Raw genomic sequence first — 20,789 nt, forward strand, 5'->3', positions numbered from 1 at the left:
ATGCATCAGCCTCCTGAGTAGCTGGGATTACAGCTGCACGCCACCATGAATGGCTAATTTTGGTATTTTTAGTAGAGATGAGGTTTTGCCATGTTGACCAGGCTTGTTTTGAACTCCTGATGTCAGGTGATCCGCCTGGGTTGGCCTCCCAAAGTGTTGGCACTACAGGCCTGAGCCATCGTGCCTGGGCGGATTTCAACTCTTAAGACTTGAGTTCAAGGCTGGGCGCGGTGGCTCAAGCCTGTAATCCCAGCACTTTAGGAGACCGAGATGGGTCGATCACGAGGTCAGCAGATCGAGACCATCCTGGCTAACACGGTAAAACCTCGTCTCTACTAAAAATCCAAAAAAATTAGCTGGGCATGGTGGCGGGCGCCTGTAGTCCCAGCTACTTGAGAAGCTGAGGCAGGAGAATGGTGTGAACCTAAGAGGCGGAGATTGTAGTGAGCCGAGATGGGGCCACTGCACTCCGGCCTGGGCGACAGAAAAACTCCGTCTCAAAAAAAAAAAAAAAAAAAAGACTTGAGTTCAAGTTGTTTTTTTTTTTTTTTTTCTTGAGACCGAGTCTTGCTCTGTCATGTAGGCTGGAGTGTAGTGGTGCAATCTCCGCTCACTGCAACCTGTGCCTCCCAGGTTCAAGTGATTCTTCTGCCTCAGAATTCTGAGTAGCTGGGACTACAGGCGCCGGCCAGCACGCCCAGCTTATCTGTGTATTTTATTAGAGATGGGGTTTCACCATATTGGCCAGGCTGGTCTTGAACTCCTGACCTCGTATTCGCCTGCCTTGGCCTCCCAAAGTGCTGGGATTACTGGCGTGAGTCACCGTGCCCGGCTGAGTTCAAGTCTTTGATCCATCAATTTTGAGTGTGGTGGTCTGGACAAACCACCTATCTTCTGGGCTTTAGTTTCCTACATAACCATCCAGGCCTGGATTGCAGGACAGTTGCATGGTTAAGAACATGGGTGGGAAAGAATTCTCAAGGACCCAGCCCACTTTAGAACCTGACACATGACATTATTGTCAAACAACACATAAATGGAGCACTAAGCTCCAGGGAGGGAAATGGGCTGTAGCGGCTTCCTGCACTCTGCCTGCTCTGCCTCTCTTTCCTCCCCTCTCTAATCTCCCTAGGATCATGCAAAGGTGAGGAAGATTGGGTGGGGGTGGGGAGGCAGAATCCCGTGGGACTGGATGTCAGTAGACGGGTTCCAGTCCCAACTCTATCCCGTACTCCCTGTAACAGTTTGGACTCATTTATGGTCTGTATCAGTCACTACAGCAAGCAACTATTTCTTAAGTCCCATATTTTATCTTAAAGGGTCATGTGAATTTGGCATTCTGTTCTATATCTTTGTTTGTTTTAATATAAAAATAAAGTTTGTCCTGTATGAGAACACTGAACAAACACCTGCTGTGAATTTGCTATGTGACCTTGGGTCAATCCCACAGGCTTTCTGGCCTGGGGTGCCTAGCTACAAACAGGAAGAGGAACGAGTCGTGCAACCTCTCTGATTGGACCTGCCTTAGTTCATATGCCCATCCCTGAGCCAATCGCTGTGGTGGGGAAGGGGATGCAATGTGTTGATTGGCCAGGCCTGGAGCACGGGCTCCAGCTTTGGTCCTGGGCCATGAGGTTCCACCCAGAACCTCTGGATCTGGTGGGGCAGCGCCTGCACAGAAATCCAGGCTTCTCTGCTGGGAGGGGAGGAAAGAGAGGCAGAGGAAGCAGAGTGCAGGAACCCGCTACAGCCCACTTCCCTCCCTGGAGCTTAGTGCTCCATTTATATGTTGTTTGACAATAATGTCATGTGTCAGGTTGTAAAGTGGGCTGGGTCCTTGAGGTCTCAGTAGGGCAGGGAGACGCAGATGCAAAATTCTTTTTTTTTTTTTTTGAGACAGGGTCTCACTGTCGCCCAGGCTAGAGTGCGATGATGAGATCTTGGCTCACTGCGGTCTCTACCTCCTGGGCTCAAGCGATCCTCCCACCTAACCTCCTGAGTAGCTGGGACTATAGGTGCATACCACCTCGCCCATTTACTTTTTGTATTTTTAGTAGAGACAGGGTTATGCCATGTTACTCAGGCTGGTCTTGAATTCCTGGACTGGAGCAATCTGCCTGCCTTGGCCTCCCAAAGTGCTAAGTGCTGGGATTACAGTGTTGTGCCGCTGTGCCCAGCCTACTTATGGATTTTAGAATCCTGGATATTAGGATGGATTGCTAATATATCTCTCATCAAGATGTGATTTGCATAATTGTCATTTTATTATTATATTAATTTCCTTCTGTGACCTTTCCAAGTCTGAAACCATCCCGGGGACTTCTTTTGGTTAGTTATTTGCAATCACTTGCAGGACACAAAAGAAAATCGTCAGGTTCACCTAACTGCAGAGCTGTGCATGGCAGTTTCCTGTCTCTGTCCTCCTGGGCTAAGCTCCTCATGTGAGTCACAGGCAGCCCACACTGCAGTAGCTCCTGCCTGAGAAGTTCTGATGACGTTTGAAAAAAAAGATGCAATGGCAGCTTTTCATTGACCTGTTAGGGTCTTCCTGTAAAGGGGGTCTTAGCCAGGAGTCCTGTGTGGGCTTCAGGGTAGGGGGCCTTTGAACCCCTAAAACTTATATTCCAAATGTGTGGATGGCATATTTTTAGATTTCATTTGTTTCTCAAATCAAAACTGCTGTTTGCAAGGCAGTTATGCAAGGTGGTTGGTGCTGTAACTGTTTCCAGAGGCTGTTCATCAGTGTCTGTTAAACTTTTTTTTTTTTTTTGAGACAGCCTCACTGTGTTTCCCAGGCTGGAGTGCAGTGGGGCGATCTGGGCTCACTGCAACCTCCGCCACATAGGTTCAAGTGATTCTCGTGCATCAGCCTCCTGGGTAGCTGAGATTTTAGTCATGCACTACCATGCCCAGCTAATTTTTGTATTTTTAGTACAGACGAGGTTTCACCATGTTGGCCAGGCTGGTCTCGAACTCCTGACCTCAAGTGATCTACCCGCCTCAGCTTCCCAAAGTGCTTGGATTACAGGCGTGAACCACCGCGCCCGGCCTGTTAAACATTTTGATATGCCAACTTCCTGATCCAGTGCTGCAAACTGCAGGAGATCCAGCTGCTACAGCAGAGATACTCAGACCAGTGTGCAAGAATTATGTTCAAGGATGTTCACTGCACAATGTAAGAGTGAAAAATAGGAAACATGAGAGCTTCATTCATTATACTCAAACTGTGGAATACTATTTAGTTTTTCAAAAGAATGACATGTACATACATATAAAATGTGATAAGGTGTTATGTGAAAAACAGCTGCAGAACAGTATGAAGACTCAGATCCTAGTTTTTGCTTAGAAGACAGTGTCTATCTATGTAAATATATAGCTGTATATGCACATAAAGTTGATACCACACACCAAGCTGTTAACAATGATAACTTGTCCAGGCGCAGTGGCTCATGCCTGTCATCCCAGCACTTCTGGAGGCCAAGGCTGGCTGATCGCCTGAGGATAGGAGTTTGAGACCAGCCTGGCCAACATGGTGAAACCCCATCTCTACTAAAAATACAAAAATTAGTTGGGCGTGGTGGTGTGTGCCTGTAATCCCAGCAACTCAGGAGGCTGAGGCAGAAGAATCACTTGAACCCGGGAGGCAGAGGTTGCAGTGAGCCGAGATCAAGTCACTGCACTTCAGCCTGGTGACAGAGCGGGACTCCGTCTCATAAAACAAAACCAAAAACAATGATTACTTCTGGAGAGTGGAATTGGAGATGTAAAATGAGGGGGGACTTCTACTTTTCTACTTGATACACTCTTATATTCTTTTAATATTTTTACACAGAGTATGTATTACCTTCTGGTAAAAGAATAAAAGGTAAGGATTGTAGAAGTTTCACGTGTGACTGTCATTCAATGGACATTTGTTGAAAGGATGAATGCCACGGGCCACTTGTCTCCTCTGCTTCTCTGCTCTTATCTTTTGCTTGCACTTCCTGACCTTGGCTTGTCACCTGTCTGGGTTTATCCAGGCAGCTGCTCTCAGGCACCCCCAGGGCTCTAGTGGTTCGTAACTCCAGGCTGCACACGGTGTGTTCCTGGGTTGGGGCCACTGCAAGATTTCACGAGCCCCTCCGCCGCTGCCAGGGGCAGCCCCCACCCAAGGACAGCTGGTTGCTTGACTCTCCCCCTTCTGAAACCCGTTACCGGGCACCTGGCCTGCCCCTACTGCTCTTCCATGCACACAGGGCCTCTGTCCAGCTGCCTCACGAGGCGTGCTGCCCCATGGATCCCTGCTGCCATCTGGCCATGCTTTGGGATCTGGCTTGCTCTGTTGTGCTTGTGTCTGTGGCTGGGAACAGCTGATGCTGGGACAAAAAAATTGGGACAATTGTCCCTGCCCCTGCTTCAGGTTCCATAGGTGCTGCCAGGACCAGCTGCATGGTGACTCCCACAGCAGCTGGGGCTGGAAAAGGGTCTTAGGATTTGGCTGGGAAAGGCCCCTAAGCAGCTTTTCATCCAGTCAGTCTCAGGCCAGGCTCCTTTGACGTGTGAGTGGCACCTCCAAAGGTGGACTCAGATGGGTTTTTCCCAATTTATATATAAAAAAGAACCAATTAATGATTAATGGCTACTGTCTTTTTGATTTTCCATTTTTCTCCAACAAACTTTTTCAGAGTCTCTGCCTGTGACCACTTGTTGGCAAAAAGATGCCAGCAGACAGACAAATGAACAAGGAGCTGGCAAGAATCAGTGGGAACACTTGGAAGCAGCCACCGGCTTATTTTGACAGTTTAGTTTCCTCCTGTGACCACGTGCTCATGGCTGCAGCTTCATATTTGGTTTTATAAGTGTCAGTTTAATGAACACTTCTCTGCAAATTAAAGTTAGTGAAGTCAGATGCCAGCTTTCCCCTTCTTTGGGGGCTCACCACAAATACCGTAACTCCCATTTGCTGTAGCGCCTAAATAGTGGAGGAGTCCTTGTCTAGTTCAAGTCCCATTTTACAGAAGAGCAAACTGAGGTGGTCCTTCATTGGCACAGAGTGTCCGACTCTTCCCTCCCAGCATTCAGTAACAGGCATGGTGGCTCCTCTGCCCTCTGCTGGGCACCCGTTTCTTTTTTTTGTGGTTTTCCTTTTTTTTTGAGATGGCGTCTCACTCTGTTGCCCAGGCTGGAGTGCAGTGGTGTGAACTTGGGTTACTGCAACCTCCACCTCCCAGGTTCAAGTGATTCCCCTGCCTCAGCCTCCTGAGTAGCTGGGATTACAAGCACGTATCACCACACCCAGCTTAATTTTGAATTTTTAGGAGAGAGAGGGATTCCCTATGTTGGCCAGGCTGGTCTCAAACTCCTGACCTCTGGTGATCCACCCATCTTGGCCTCCCAAAGTGCTAGGATTACAGGCGTGAGCCACTAGGCACCCCTTTCTTATGATGGGGTTTCCTCTTCTGGTTGCTTTCACCTACTGCTGCGTGTATCCATGGCTGCTCCTTAATATTGATGGCAGTTATTATTATCATTATTTTCGGAGACAGGGTCTTGCTATGTCACCCAGGCTTAAATGCATTGGTGTGACCTTGGCTCAATGTAGCGTTGGCCTCCCGGGCCCAAGTGACCCTTCCACCAAAGCCTCCCAAGTAGCTGAGACTACAGGTACGCACCACCATGCCTGAGTCATTAAAAACATTTTTTTTTGTTGGCCGGGTACAGTGGCTCACGCCTGTAATCCCAGCAGTTTGGAAGGCCGAGGTGGGCGGATCACGAGGTCAGGAGATCGAGACCATCCTGGCTAACTCGGTGAAACCCCGTCTCTACTAAAATTACAAAAAATTAGCCGGGCGTGGTGGCGGGCGCCTGTAGTCCCAGCTACTTGGCAGGCTGAGGCAGGAGAATGGTGGGAACCCAGGAGGCGGAGCTTGCAGTGAGCAGAGATCGGGCCACTGTACTCCAGCCTGGGCGACGGAGAGAGACTCCCTCTCAAAAAAAAAATAAATAAATAAAATAAAATAAATTTTTTTTTTTTATAAAGACAGAGTCTCGCTATGTTGCCCAGGCTGGTCTTGAACTCATGGGCTCAAGCAATCCTCCCTACATGGCCTCCCAAACTGCTGCGATTACAGGCATGAGCCATGGCACCTGGCCTATTATTTTTAATACATAATGTTAATGCTTATGGTTATAAACAAATGTGTGTTCATTGTAAAAAACAAATTGAGTTATTGTGGAAGCTGAAAGGAGACAGCTCTGAGTTTACATTGATAAGACAGGGGGACCAACTCGGTTTTATTTGTCTGGGATGGTCCCAGAGTAAAACAGGAAGTCCTGCATCCTGGAAAACCTCTCAGTGCTGCACAAACCGGGATGGCTGGTCACCCTACAGAATAGCTGGAAGACCCCTGAGGGGACTAATTTCCAATAATTAATGCTATGGGGGTCTCAAGGTATCAGGTTTTGGGCTTTGCAGATAAATATACCCGTTTACAGCACTGCATGGTGGAGTCTGGGCCACACACAGATACACAAAAATAAAATCACCATTTCTATGGAACTCACTTTTTTTTTTTACTTGGAGTTTCACTCTTCTTGTCCAGGTTGGCGTGCAATGGCACAATCTCGGCTCACTGCAACCTCCATCTCCCAGGTTCAAGGGAGTCTCCTGCCTCAGCCTCCTGAGTAGGTAGGTTTACAGGAGTGCGCTACCACGCCTGGCTAACTTTTTTGTATTTTTTTTTTAGTAGAGATGGGGTTTTGCCGTGTTGGCCAGGCTGGTCTTGAACTTCTGACTTCACAATCTGCCCGCTTGGCCTCCCAAAACTGCTGGGATTATGGGCATGAGCCACCGCGTCCGACGGAACTCACTCTTAATATGCCTGATGAGTGTCCAACCTCTTTGGACAAGGCCACCCTCTATGTTCCTTTTCACTCAGCTTTACCCACACAGAAATTTTGGGGACCCATGGGGGGCCCAGCAGTTGCCAAGGTCTGTAGCCTCCTCCAAGGGGTTCCCATCTAGCTCTCAAGAGGAAGGAGGGGCTCTCAGTCACCAGGTGGGCATGGCACACCCGAGGCCAGGTGAGCAGGGCAGTGCCCTGGGGCTTTGGGCTGGTCTGGTTCTTACCGAATTGATCCAGTCGATGTAATTGGAGACCCGTGTGAAGACAGACGGCTTGTGGTAGTAGTTGCAGCCGAGACTAGACCCAAAGCTGCCGATGCCATGCACCTCCCACCGGCCGTCAGCTGCCTGACAGTTCAGCGGCCCGCCGGAGTCTCCCTGAGGAAGGCCAGAGTTATAGAAGGGTAAAGGGAGAGGAAGGGGCTGCCCATTGGAACCATTGTTCTCAATGCGTTTCTATTGTTCTGCTGTAGGTCACTGTCCTCTGAAGCTGGCCCTTGTGGTCAAAGCCCAAGATGGTACCATAATTCCAACAAGAGCCAACACCTATTCTTCCTGTGTGGCCAGAGCTGAGCTAAGCATGTTCTATGCCTTATCTCATTAATCCTCACAAAATCCTACGAGGTAAATATTCACAGTGTCCCCAGACCACCGAAGAGGAGAAACTGGAGTGTTGAGAGGTTGGGACTTGCCCAAGGTTGCACAGGCAGTTTGTAAAGGAGCTGAGGCCACATCCCAGAGTTCAGGCTCTTCCCCACTGGCTCTGTCTTCCCGCGGGTGGGGTGGTCTGTGTGGGCAGAGTGTGTAGGGCACAGTGTGATCTGAAGGGCGTGTGGATCTCCTTTCTATTCCATCCCCACTTCACTGCTAAGTCCAACACAGAGCAATTCCTGTTGGTTAAGACACTGTCTCTGGGAAGGCTTCCGTGGCAGCTACCTGAAGGGGATACGCTGGGCCACCGATGAGAGTAATTCAACAGAAAACCCAGAAGTCATCCTAGAAAGGCCCTAAGCCAAGGAATACTTTCCTCTGGCTCCCTTCCATCGTAGAGGAAAGGATACAGAATGATAATCACGAGAGACCTTGATGAGACCCAGGGAAGGATTTCCCAGCAGTGAGAAGGGTGGACACGACAAGGAGAATCTCAAAACAAGAACAAACCAGAACCAAGATCAAGTTTTTGCTTTTGTTTTTGTTTTTTTTGAGTTTCGCTCGGTCACCCAGACTGGATTGCAGTGGTGTGACCTCAGTTCACTGCAACCTCTGCCTCATGGGTTCAAGTGGTTCTCCTGCCTCAGCCTCCTGAGTAGCTGTGACTACAGGTGCCCGCCACCACGCCTGGCTAATTTTTGTATTTTTAGTAGTGACAAGGTTTCACCATGTTGGCCAGGCTGCTCTCGAACTGCTGACCTCAAGTGTTCTCCCCGCCTTGGCCTCCCAAAGTGATAGGGTACAGGCAGGAGCCACCGTGCCTGGCCAAAGATCGGGTTCTGATATATCTGGAACATATTTCTGGGTACTTCTGCCAGGAGGAGGGAGGATGGACCTATGGAGGGATGGACCTCTATAGCCTTATCCCCAGCCACATTTTGTCACTGAGCGGGGCCCCTGATTTTGGTACTCACGTTGCAGCTGGAGATCTTGCCATCACCCCCAGCACAGATCATACAGGTTTTTACGGTGCTGCCCCACCAGCCAGAGCTGGAACAGGTGGCATAGTCCACAACCAGCAACCGACCCTGCTGTAGGACATCAGGAAGAGGCCCGTTGGCTGAATGAGATCAGAAAGAAGGCATTAGGGATGCAAGGACTCCTTAGAAAAAGGAAGTGGTTGACCGCTACTGGGTTGACCTTGTTACTGTCTTCCATCCATTGCAATATGCGACAGCTATGTTTGTCTATACTGTGTCCTCACGGTTGATTGGTTCATCAGTGAACACCTGACTCAAGCTAAGCCAATGAGCTCCCTCCCCTGGGATCCTGAGATCGGGTCTAAGAGATTCCGGTTTCAGAGGATGTAAATCTGGGAAGCTGTTGGCAATGGCTGACATTTTGTTTTATGTAGAGAAAGAAGCAGACTCACAAAGGAAAGAAATTGCAAGAGAGCATTTCCTGAGTTTCTTACAGGCTTCCAGCCCCTGATTCTAGTCTGTTCCTGACGCCTGGCTATATCTTGGCCCTTGGGTTGAAACTTTTAAATCCTTATGACAATTTCCCTTTTTTTGCTGAGCTAACTCCCTGGTTTTCTGTCACTTATCTGAAATAGGAAAGTGAGCCTCCTGGCAGTTAGAGCCCCCTCCTTGGGAAAAATATGCTGGTGTGGTGAAGGGAGGGCTGTCATAATGGCCCCCAATGGCACAGCCACCATCCCCTCCATTACTGTTACCACAGCTATGAGTGGCAAGGATGAGCTTAGCATAATTCTTCACTATCGATTGAAGCCTGGGGAAGTTAAGTGTCGTCCAGGCGCAGTGGCTCACCCTCTAATCCCAGCACTTTGGGAGGCCAAGGTGGGTGGACCTCTTGAGGTCAAGAGTTTGAGACCAGCCTGATCAACATGGTGAAATCCTGTATCCACTAAAATACAAAAATTAGCCGGGCATGGTGGCACATGACTATAATTCCAGCTACTTGGGAGGCTGAGGCAGGAGAATCGCTTGAGCTTGGGAGGCAGAGGTTGCAGTGAGCCGAGATTGCACCACTGCACTCCAGCCAGGTCAACAGAGCAAGACTCTGTCTCAAACAACAACAACAACAACAACAACAACAAAATGGAAGTTAAGGGTCTGGCTTAAGACCACTAATAAGTAATTAACACTTGTATAACATTTTACAATGTAGGACACATTTTCACCTTTCACCTCTTTTGGTCTTCACCAACAGTGTTTCCATTTTACAGATGAGGGAACTGAGGTTCGGAAGTGGCTTGCCCAAGGTTTCACCGTGACCGACAGAGCTGGGCCTAAAAGCCAAGCATTTGGATGCCTCCCCGCTCCCACTGTCTCAGATGAACTGCATCTGCCCCAGGGTTGTCTGGGGAAACAAACAGGTGGTTGTGCTTCTATCTTAATAAGCATGAAATGCCTCTTCCACCACTGCTCACTGCAGGATTTGATGTGTCCTTGTGTTTACAGATAAGCCAGTCAAGAGGGCAATGGGGATTTATTCGAGGGTACGTATGTGGATGTGCCCCAGGAAAAACATGTCATTATACTTATGGGTTTATGTCATTAGGGAGAAATGTTATAATGTCATTATCACTCATAACGTCATTATGGTCATAAGGTCATTATCACTCATCCCTTCCTAGAATCTTCCACATCTCTGGTGATTTCACAAGGGAAGGGCGGGAACTCTGTTCCTCTTGGTGGCTACAGTCATTGGATCTCTAACCCCTGGAGTCTATGTCAAAGGAGACCCGCCCTCAGCCGGGTTCTGAGCAGCAAGACCGAATGGCACAGGGGACAGCTTTTGCCATGGGGCACGGAGGGTCCGATGAGGGCTCCAGGGGCCTCAGGTCACAGAGGAAAATGCTGTTCTGAACTCTATGGGCCACACAGAAGATGTCACATGGTCTCTGTAACTTTCTTTCCATCATAGGGACAGTGACAACAACACACAGCACCTCCCACATGCCAGGCTTCCTATGGATTATCTCCTTTAATCTTCTTGCGAACTCTGTGCTGTAGCTGCTATTATTATGCCCTTTTTTTTTTTTTTGAGACACAGTCTCGCTCTGTCCCCCAGGCTGGAGTGCAGTAGCGAAATCTTGGCTCACTGCAACCTCCACCTCCCGGGTTCAAGTGATTCTCTTGCCTCAGCCTCCCGAGTAGCTGGGACTACAGGAGCACACCACCACACCCAGCTGTTTTTAAAATATTTTTAGTACAGACAGGGTTACACCATTTGGGTCAGGCTGGTCTCCTGAGCTCAGCTGATCCGCCCACCAGGCCTCCCAAAGTGCTGGGATTACAGGCCTGAGCCACGGCGCCCAGCCAATTATTTGCCTTTTACATATGATAAAAGTGCTGCATGGAGAGACCTAATAATGTGCCCAAGGTGTCACAATCATGAAGTGGGAGAGCTGACATTTGAACCCAGGCAGGAATCAGCCTATGACATCCCGTCTCTCCGAGGCAGCCACACATCCTGGGATGACAGGTCAGAGGCTCTGGCCAGACAGGGGTGACATCACCTCCCTTCCCTCCCAGGCCTGGGGGCTCCTGGCTCCCACTTACTCCGCAGCCTTCCCCAGCCCGTGACATAGCAGGGGTAGTTGTTGGGTAGAATGGCGCCGGCAGGAGGGAGGCAGGTCAGCTGGATCTTGTCGGTGAGGGAGACGGGGTTAGCCAGTTTGAGCAGGGCAATGTCGTACCTGGGTCAGTGCAGAGGCAGAGCATGAGGACAGGGTTGACTTTTCCTGCCCTGTGGGGCTTTGGAGGGCTCTGAGACCTTGTCATCATTCCCTGTACGTTACCCCAGCTTGCTCTGAGTGGCAGGGTCCCAGGGCATGTTTGAAAATGCAGAGTGTCTTGTTGAAAGGAGTAAGGCAGGAGAGATTGTGTCCTCCAGGCACAGTCACAGGGTCCCCAGCACTGTCCCTGTGTCCCCAGGACTTGGCATGAAGTAGATACAGGCTCAGTCGACAGGGACCCTGCAGGCTTGACTGGCAGCAAACCAGGTCACTCTGGCAGTCTTTGCTTCTCCCTCCCCAGGTCACATCCCCACCCCAGACATCTTTGGAGCTGGTTCCACCTCTAAGAGGCCAGAACTTCTTCCCCCTCCCTATAGAAGAAGCAGAGGGCATGCGGTGGAGTTGAGACCCTTGCCTCTGTGAGACCCCCATCTGTTCCCTGACAACCTCACCCCCAAGTGCACCCAGACAGTAACGAACCCATTGGAGACATCGCTGGAGTTCCATTTCGGATGCACTGCAGTCTCAGAGACACTGACGGTCAGCGAGCCAGACTCTGCAGTGTTGAGGTTGTGCCGTCCCAGCACCACGCGGTAGGTCTCGTTTTCGCTGGGAGAAAGGGGGCCCAAGGAGAGGGTCACCTCCAGAGGCCTGGCTTTGGATAATGTTGGGCTAGACCCAAGTAACTGGCTGCTGCATGAGCCACTAGTTGGGGCTTGGGCTTGGGGATCTTTCCTCCCCTGGGACAGTTATAATAGAGCCTAAAGTACATAACATAAGAACTATGATCATATAATAATTGTTACTATACTAACTATAGACTATAACATAAAATAAATGTTGTAATAACACAGACTATGTAGGATTTTGGAGGGAACGAGATGAACACAGAGAAAACAAGAGTCATTTGCTCTCAGGGACATTTTTCCCACCTTTCATTTTCAGATGGGGAAACTGAGGCCAGAGAGGAGTAACCTGGCCCAAAGTCCCATGGTTAGTGAGAAACCAGAACTGTAAGCCAGGACTCCTGACTGTAAGTCTCTATTAGTTTCCCCATTACCTCATAGAGCTTATTATAAGTTAGATGGGAGAAGGGATCACTCCTGGAAGGAGTCACAACGACTCAGCAAAAGCTCTGGTGAGTTCCAGCTGTGATGAGCAGAGGTCACAGACAACGAAGAGGAAAAGTGAACAACGTTGCAGAACCTCGTGGGCCTTCATAATTAGTCTATAATTCAGAATGAGCTTTCACTGGGTACTTACTAAGTGCCAGGCTCTTTAGTAAATCAACTCATTGAATTCACACTAAATTCTGTTACTCTATTTTTTCTCTGCAGGTGATAGTATTGTAGCTTTAAGAAGTCAAGTTGTTCAAGGGAACCCAATTCCAGATCCAGAGGCCACATGTAGTTTCCCCCAGAGGGCAGAGATTAGGCCTCCCCCTTCTCCTCAACCTCCCTCAGTACCTGGCACAGGACACCCCATCTATGCCATGTACTGACACTGATGGGCCAACACACTGAACAATTGATTGACTATAGCTTGTGTCTCAGCCAGGCTAGTGGTTATTTGCAAGGCTGCTTTATGCAGCGTGGTTCAGGCCATTTGAGCTCCCAGCTCAGAAATGAGCACCGGCTGGAGAGCAGACCAAGCGCCCAGGGAATGGCAGTTACTTGATGCAGTGGGCAGCCGTCAGGACCCAGTTGTTGGCTATCAGGGTCCCTCCGCAGATGTGGTACCAATTGCCATTGGAGCTGTACTGCACGGAGACCTGGGGAGAAACACAGGAGCTCTGTGACTGTGGCTGAAAAAGCAGGGCCTCCCTGCACTCCAGTTTCCCAAGAACAGGGCTGAGACTAGGGTAAGGGGGAGTGAGGCACTCACCTCAGGTGCACAACTTAAGGGGGCACCCAAAACCTCAGACGTCAAGATAAAAAACATGTTAATGCAATCTATATTAAAAACGATCAGGCCAGGCATGGTGGCTCATGCCCGTTATTCCCAACACTTTGGGAGGCCAAGGAAGGAGGATCACTTGAGTCCAGGAGTTTGAGAGCAGCCTGTGCAACGTGGTGAAACCCCATCTTTTCAGGTTGGGCTGTGTCCCTACCCAAATCTCATCTTGAATTGTCGCTCCCATTATCCCCATGTGTCGTGGGAGGGACCTGGTGGGAGGTAATTGAATCATGAGTGTGGTTACCCCCATGCTGTTTTCATGATAGTGAGTTTTCACACGATCTGATGGTTTTATAAGGGGCTTTCCCCCACTTTTGCTTGGTATTTATCCCTGCTGCTGCTGTGTGAACAAGGATGTGTTTTCTTCCCCTTCTGCTGTGATTGTAAGTTTCCTGAGGCCTCCCCAGCCATGCTGAGCTGTGAGTCAATTAAACCTCTTTCCTTTATAAATTACCCAGTCTCAGGTATGTCTTTCTTAGCAGTGTGAGGAAGGACTAATACATTATATCTCCAAAAAAAAAAAAAAGCCCAAAATTAGCCACTGGGTGCGGTGGAGCATGCCTATAGTCCCAGCTATTCAGAAGGCTGAGGTGGGAGTATTGGTTGAGCCCACGAGTTTTTGAAGTAGTCTGGGCACCATAGCGAGAACTTGACTCTACCCAAAAATTTTTAAAATAAAATAAAAATTAACTGGGAGTGGTGGTGCACACCTGTAGTCTCAGTTACTCAGGAGGCTGAGGTGAGAGGATTGCTTGATCTCAGAAAGTCTTGGTTGCAGGGAGCTGTGATTGCTCTGTGCTCGGCCTGGGTGACATAGCAAGGGCCTGTATCTGCTCTGCCCCCCCAACAAAAAGCAACAACAAAATTAACGCAAAAAATCTGGGATAGAAAAACAAAAAACATATAGACTATTAAAAAATAACTGTTCTTCCAGTAGTGCTACCTTATGCCTGTGATTGTAACACTTTGGGAGGTCGAGGTTGGTGAATTCACCTGAGGTCAGGAGTTTGAGACCAGCCTGGCCAATATGGTGAAATCCCATGTTTACTAAAAATACATATATTATCCAGGTGTGATGGCGTGTGTCTGTAATCCCAGCTACTCAGGAGGCTGAGGCAGGAGAATCACTTCAACCCGGGAGGCAGAGGTTGCAGTGAGCCGAGATCATGCTGTTGCACTCCAGCCTGGTTGACAAGAGTGAGACTGCATGTCAAAAGAAAAACAAAAAACCCCCAAAAAACCCTGTTCTGAACATCTTTCTGCAACTGGATTGGTTGGGATCTTCCCCTCCTTGGGAGCTCTTTCCTTAGCTCCCTCCGGTTTATTATGTGCAAAACAAAACTCCTGACTTATCCCAAACGTGGTTTTTCCCCAGGGTCCTCTGTCACAGTCAATGGCAACTCCACTGCTGCTTGGGCCGCAAACCTTGGTGTCGTCCTTGGCTCCTGTCTTTCCGTGTTATCCCTCATTTCAGTCCAGTAGCAAATCCCATCAGCTCTAGCTTGGGAATATGTGGAGTGGTTGCTACCCCTTGGTCACTACCTCAACTGCGTGTCCCAGTCATCCTCTCTTCTCAATGATCACTCTAGTCTCCCATCTCTTCTCCTTGCTTCCGCCCAGATTTTCTCAACACAGCAGCCAGAATGATCCTTTTTGAATGGAAGTCAGATGACTTCTCTTCTCTGCTCAAGCCCTCCAGTGGCTCCCCCTTTACAGCTTATAAAACCTGAATCTGTCTGATGATGTACTGGGCCCTCTGTGGCCTCTCTGACCCCATAGGCTCCCACACTCCTCTCCTCCAGCCACCCTGACTTCCATGCAGTTCTGCAAATACACCAAACCCACTTCTGCCTCAGGGCCTTTGCACTGGCTCTTCTTCCTGCCTGGAATATTCTTGCAAATATCGATGTAACTCTTTCCTTCACTTCCTGTTGGTCTCTGCTCAATGTTACCTTCTCCATGAAGTCTTCTATGACCATGCTGTCCCCAACAGTGTGCACACAGACGTACATGCACGCTCATGTACATATGCACACACAGACACACTTGCCTCCTTCCTCTTGCTCTGTGTTACTCTTCGTCATAGCATCTTGCATTTTCTGGCATGTTATGAGTTTACTCATTCAGTTGTTTATTGTCTCACTCCTCTATTTTATTTTATTTTTATGTTTTGAGATGGAGCTTTGCTTTGTTGCTCAGGTTGGAGTGCAGTGGCACCATCTCGGCTCACTGCAACCTCTGTCTCCTGGGTTCAAGTGATTCTCCTGTCTAAGCCACCAGAGTAGCTGAGATTACAGGTGCCTGACACCACACCTGTCTAATTTACTTGCATTTTTAGTAGAGACGGGGTTTCGCCATGTTAGCTAGGCTGATCTGGAACTCCTGACGTCAGGTAATCCGCCCACCTCGGCCTCCAAAAGTACTGGGATTACAGGTGTTTGAGCCACCGTGCCTGGCCACGCCTCCACTTTAATAAAGGCTTCATGAATTTTTCCCCCCACTGCTATGTGCCAGGCGCCTAGAACAGTGCCTGGTACATACTAGGTCTTTAACAAATGCTTACTGATTGAAGAAGTGAGTGAATAAGCAAATGAATAGAATGAAAGAGATCACCAGGGCCGGGTGATCTTGTCTCCTGCTTGTCTAGTGTCCCCCTGAAGACCAAATCCACTCATAGGAACATGAGACTGCATAGGTGGCCCTTACTCCCCTGCCCCCCGGCTCCTCATGTTTTTTTAAATACATTTTTTCAAGTTAGAAAATGGTTTCTAGGCAGGGCACAGTGTGTCGCGCCTGTAATCCCAGCTACTCAGGGGTTCAGTTAGGAGAATCACTTGAACCCGGGTGGTGGAGGTTGCAGTGAGTCAAGATGGCACCACCGTACTCCAGCCTGGGTGACAGAGTGAGGGTCTGTCCCAAAAAAAAAAAAAAAAAAAAAAAAAAGGTTTCTGTTTAGATTGACAGTTTAACAGGTGTGGGGTAGAACTTTTAAGTGATGGCGGCTGGACACCGTGGCTCCCGCCTGTAATCCCAGCATTTTGGGAGGCCGAGGTGGGTGGGTCACTTGAGGCCAGGCGTTTGACACCAACCTGGCCAACATGATGAGACCCCATCTGTACTAAAAATACAAAAATTAGCTGGGTGTCATGGTGTGTGCCTGTAATCCCAGCTACTTCGGAGGCTGAGGTAGGAGAATCACTTGAACTCAGGAGGTGGAGGTTGCAGTGAGCTGGGATGGCGCCACTGTACTCTAGCCTGGGTGACAGAGTCAGACCCTGTCTTTAAAAAAAAAAAAAACAAAAAAAGAACTTTAAGGTGGTGACATCTGACACTGTTTTAGTCTCTAAAGAAGCTGTTCCATGCCCTTCCTGTTCCTTCATTCCTCCTCCCCTGTCTTTTAATTCCCTGCCACGGCCAAGCAGAGGGGAGGCAGGTGACAGTAGGGCATGGACTGCTCTGATCAGGCTTCCTATAACTGTGGGGAAGGATGACCTGTTTGTTGGCAGATGCCAGATGCCTGCTTTTCTCTGAACCTTCTTGTTTTTAATTAGCCATTTGGCATTTCTCGTTTGTGTGACATTAAGAGGTCTTAGATGAATTGGCTTTAAAAAAGACGTTTAAAATTAGAGAAAGTGAAAAAAGATACTTAAAAGGATGTACCCCCCCAATTTAAAAATGTGCTAAAACCATCCGACAGATGTGAAATTTAGTCCATGTGGTAGGTATTGTTTGTGGCCAGCAAAGTGTAGCTGAAAGAACAGGCACTGAACCAAATTTGAATCCTCATTCCCCCCAGGCTAACTCAGTGCCTTTGGGCAATTCTGTAACCTTTCCAAGTCCCAGTTACCTTCTCTGGAAATGTGGAGCAAAAACCACTGTGCAGGGCTCTCAGGGTGATTAATACTGTAATTACAATAGCTGGTGGGTGGGATGGCTCACACCTGTAATTCCAGCACTTTGGGAGGCTGAGGCAGGTGGGTCAGGAGTTTGAGATCAGCCTGTCCAACATGATGAAACCCTGTCTCTACTAAAAATACAAAAAATTAGCCGGGCGTGGTGGCATCCACCTGTAATCTTAGGTATTTGGGAGGCTGAGGCAGGAGAATTAATTGAACCCAGGAAGTGGAGATTGCATTTAGCTGAGATTGTGCCACTGCATTCCAGCCTAGGTGGCAGAATTAGACTCTGTCTCCAGCAGAAAAAACAAAATTGCATTAAATTATTATTCATTTTGGTTAGTGAGGTTTTTTTTCTTTTCTTTTTTTTTGTGATGGCTAGCCATGTTGCCCATACTGGTCTCAAACTCTTGGGCTCCAGCAATCCTCCTGCCTCATCCTCTTAAATAGCTGGGATTAAAAGTGCGTGCCACTGTGCCCGGCTGGCTGCTAAGTTTTGTGCTACCCCCGTACATTTTGCCCCAGAGTGAATGTCTTACTTGCCTCATCTGGGTCCCCACCCAGCTAGATCTGCCTATGATCTCAGTAAAACAATTTCCCCAGGGAAACAGAAGCACAAAGCGTAGGGACTCTTCACAGACTAACATTCACTGGTTCTCAAGGCAAGAACACCTTTGTGCAAGAGGGTGAAGAAGTATTTTTGGAGGCAGCAATGATTAGTTCTCAGCACAAATGCGCCCGGTGCTGTGAGGTCCTGTAGCAGAGGGACTGTGGCCCTTCTTCCAAATTCTCAGGCATAAAATACCGTGGGACTGTGAGAAAAGCAAAAGAACTGGCAAAAGTACACAAAGCCAAGTATATAAATTGTGAGGCTGGGTTGAGTGGCTCATGCCTGTAATCCCAGCACTTTGGGAGGCTGAGGCAGGAGGATCACTTGTGCCCAGGGGTTCAGGAGCAGCCGGGGCAACATAGTGAGACCCCCATCTCTAAAAAAAAAAATTAACTGGGTGTGGTGGCATGCATCTGTGGTCTCATCTGGTAGGGAGGCTGAGGTGGGAGGCTAGGAGTTTGAGGCCGCAGTGAGCCATATTTCACCAGCCACTGTACTCCAGCCAGAGTGACAGAATGTGACACTGTCTCAAGAAAACTCTACTATGGCTGAGCACAGTAGTGGGTTCCTGTAATCCCAGCACTGTGGGAGGCTGAGGCAGTGGATGGCTGGAGCCCAGGAGTTGGAGGCTGCAGTGAGCTATGATCGTGCCACTGCACTCCAGACTGGGTGACAGAGCAAGAGTCTGAAGAAAAGAAAAAAATGTGAAATATCTGCCATCATTCTATCATTGAGAGTTTTTTTTTTTTTTTTTTTTTTTTTTTTTTGATGGAGTCTCACTCTATCACCCAGGCTGGAGTGCAGAGGTGTGATCTTGGCTCACCGCCACCTCCGCCTCCAGGGTTCAATTGATTCTTGTGTTTCAGCCTCCCACATAGCTGGGACTATAGGTGCCCGCCACCATGCCTGGCTAATTTTTGTATTTTTAGTAGAGTCAGAGATTTAGCATGTTGGCCAGGCTGGTCTCAAACTCCTGACCTCAGGTGATCACCTGCCTCAGCCTGCCAAAGTGCTGGGATTACAGGCATGAGCCAGGCCTATCATTGACAGTCTCTTAATCAAGGAGCAGATGAATGACGGTGGCCTCTGTAGACACAGTGACTGCTGCATGGGTCACTCTGAATGCTCAAGGCTAGTGGGCTGCTAATTGCTCCTCCTACTTAAGTTAGAAACTCATCCTGATTCAGCTGGGTTTGCTCCTAAAGTAGTTTATATCAATTATGCTTGCAATAGTTTGATTAAACACGTAACAAATAAAATACGAGTTCAGAAAGAGAGTCATTATTTATATGGAAACAAAGTTAAATGCTTGGAAGAGACTGGATCACCATGATTCTTAAAAAATTGCTCCTGAATTAGTGTCTGTGAGAAAACGGAAAGATTGGGGGGAAGAGTCGTAAAAGTCGGGATGGGCTCATAACTCAGATTGCTTTGTGAACATCTCAAAATTACTGCTCTGCTTTAAAAAAATGAACTTGTAGATGAGATATTATGGGGTGTGGTTTATACGAACAAGACAGTTAAGAACTTAAAAAATTGTTGACATAGTGTAAGATAAAATGTTTACAACATATATGTATGATTTAAAATAATTTCTTTATAACCAACTTTTCTATTACTCAGTCCCAGTTATATCAGATAAATGAGATTTTACTACATTTGTTTGTGTCAATGTAAACTTTACACAGTTCTGTTAAAATTCCCACCATTAACACGTCTTAGTAATTTGTGCCTGTGCCCCACTCGGCAGTTTAGTCTTGATATCACTATGATTATATGAACTTAAGAAAACATTATTTTCATTGGTAACATTGATTTGCTGTAGTTAAAGATGAATCTGCACAAATAGCACTGCACAAATATTCCTTGTTCCTTAAAGCAAGGAATATTTGCATAGGTAGTCTTGAATGGTTCCTAGACTAATGGTACATTTGTAAACAAGTCTCTGATTGGTTAATAGAGTAAAACTATATTTGCTGCCTATGAGCAGTGGGGAGGGGACAGCTCCTTATTGCAGCTGGAGGAGGCACCTCTCCTTCCTCTCCCACAGTTGACCGAGGCCACAGAAATGTATCTTTTTTTTTTTTTTTTTTTTTTTTTGAGACAGTCTTGCCTTGTTGTCCAGGCCGGAGTGCGGTGGTGCAATTTCAGCTCACTGCCACCTCTGCCTCCTGGGTTCAAGTGATTCTCCTGCCTCAGCCTCCCGAGTTGCTGGGATTACAAGTGTGTGCCGCCACGCCTGGCTAACTGTGTATCACTAGTAGAGGTGGGTTTCACCATGTTGGCCAGGCTGCTCCCAAGCTCGTGACTACAGGTGATCTGCCCACCATGGCCTCCCAGAGTGCTGGGATAACAGGCATGAGCCACTGCGCCCAGCCGGAAATGTATCTTATTGGTGAAGTTGCCTGTGCTGCTCTCTGAGTCCCATCAGTCCTCACTTTGCCAGCACAGTAGACCCCATGGTGGAAGGGCAAAGAGGGGATGAAAAGGGAGTAGGGCAGGGACAGGGGGAAGTACAGTGTGGTCGACTCACCTGCCAGGGCCAGCTGTTGGGCGTCGCTTCTTCACCTCCAACCACCCTAGTCACAGAAGGCGGGTAAGTGGGGACCCCACAACTGAGGGCTATGAAAAGAGAAAGGGTCTTGAGTCCAGGAAGCAGTGACCCACACAATATAAACTACACTTGCTGCATTCTGAACCCCCAAATAGAAAACCCTTGTTCTAGAAGGATCCCAAGAGGTCACAAAATCCTGCTCTTTGCTCCAGTTCTTTGAAACTCCATTCCAGTTTTCTTATGATTAGGTCTGAATGCAGTAGGGGTTGGGTGGGGGCGAGAGGGGAGGACAGGAAGATCCCATTCCCCGTCACACCAGGGGATGGGAAACCAGTGACTCTGGGTGACAGGGTTTACCTCCAGCCACCAAAGCGGACAGCAGCAGGGTCGTAATCATGGTGTGTCCGTGGGAGTTCTGTCAGCGTGGCCCTGGAGAAGGCCCTGGTTTTATGAGGAACTTATCAGTGAGAGATACA

At 48.4% G+C, this 20,789-nt stretch overlaps 1 protein-coding gene across 1 annotated transcript; it reads right to left on the bottom strand.

Moving 5' to 3' along the window:
* Nucleotides 1–6,919: 6,919 nt before the first annotated feature.
* Nucleotides 6,920–20,710, bottom strand: LOC140708547 (chymotrypsin-like elastase family member 2A). The gene is made up of 8 exons (XM_073008027.1): nt 20,671–20,710; nt 20,293–20,381; nt 12,971–13,068; nt 11,778–11,906; nt 11,122–11,258; nt 8,509–8,654; nt 7,109–7,261; nt 6,920–7,003 (listed from the first exon to the last, which is right to left on the bottom strand). Exons 1-8 carry the CDS (start codon nt 20,708–20,710, stop codon nt 6,920–6,922), a joined length of 876 nt encoding a protein of 291 aa, XP_072864128.1.
* Nucleotides 20,711–20,789: the final 79 nt, after the last annotated feature.

The sequence above is a fragment of the Chlorocebus sabaeus genome, chromosome 20 (assembly GCF_047675955.1).
Source record: "Chlorocebus sabaeus isolate Y175 chromosome 20, mChlSab1.0.hap1, whole genome shotgun sequence".
Taxonomy (NCBI): Eukaryota; Metazoa; Chordata; class Mammalia; order Primates; family Cercopithecidae; genus Chlorocebus; species Chlorocebus sabaeus.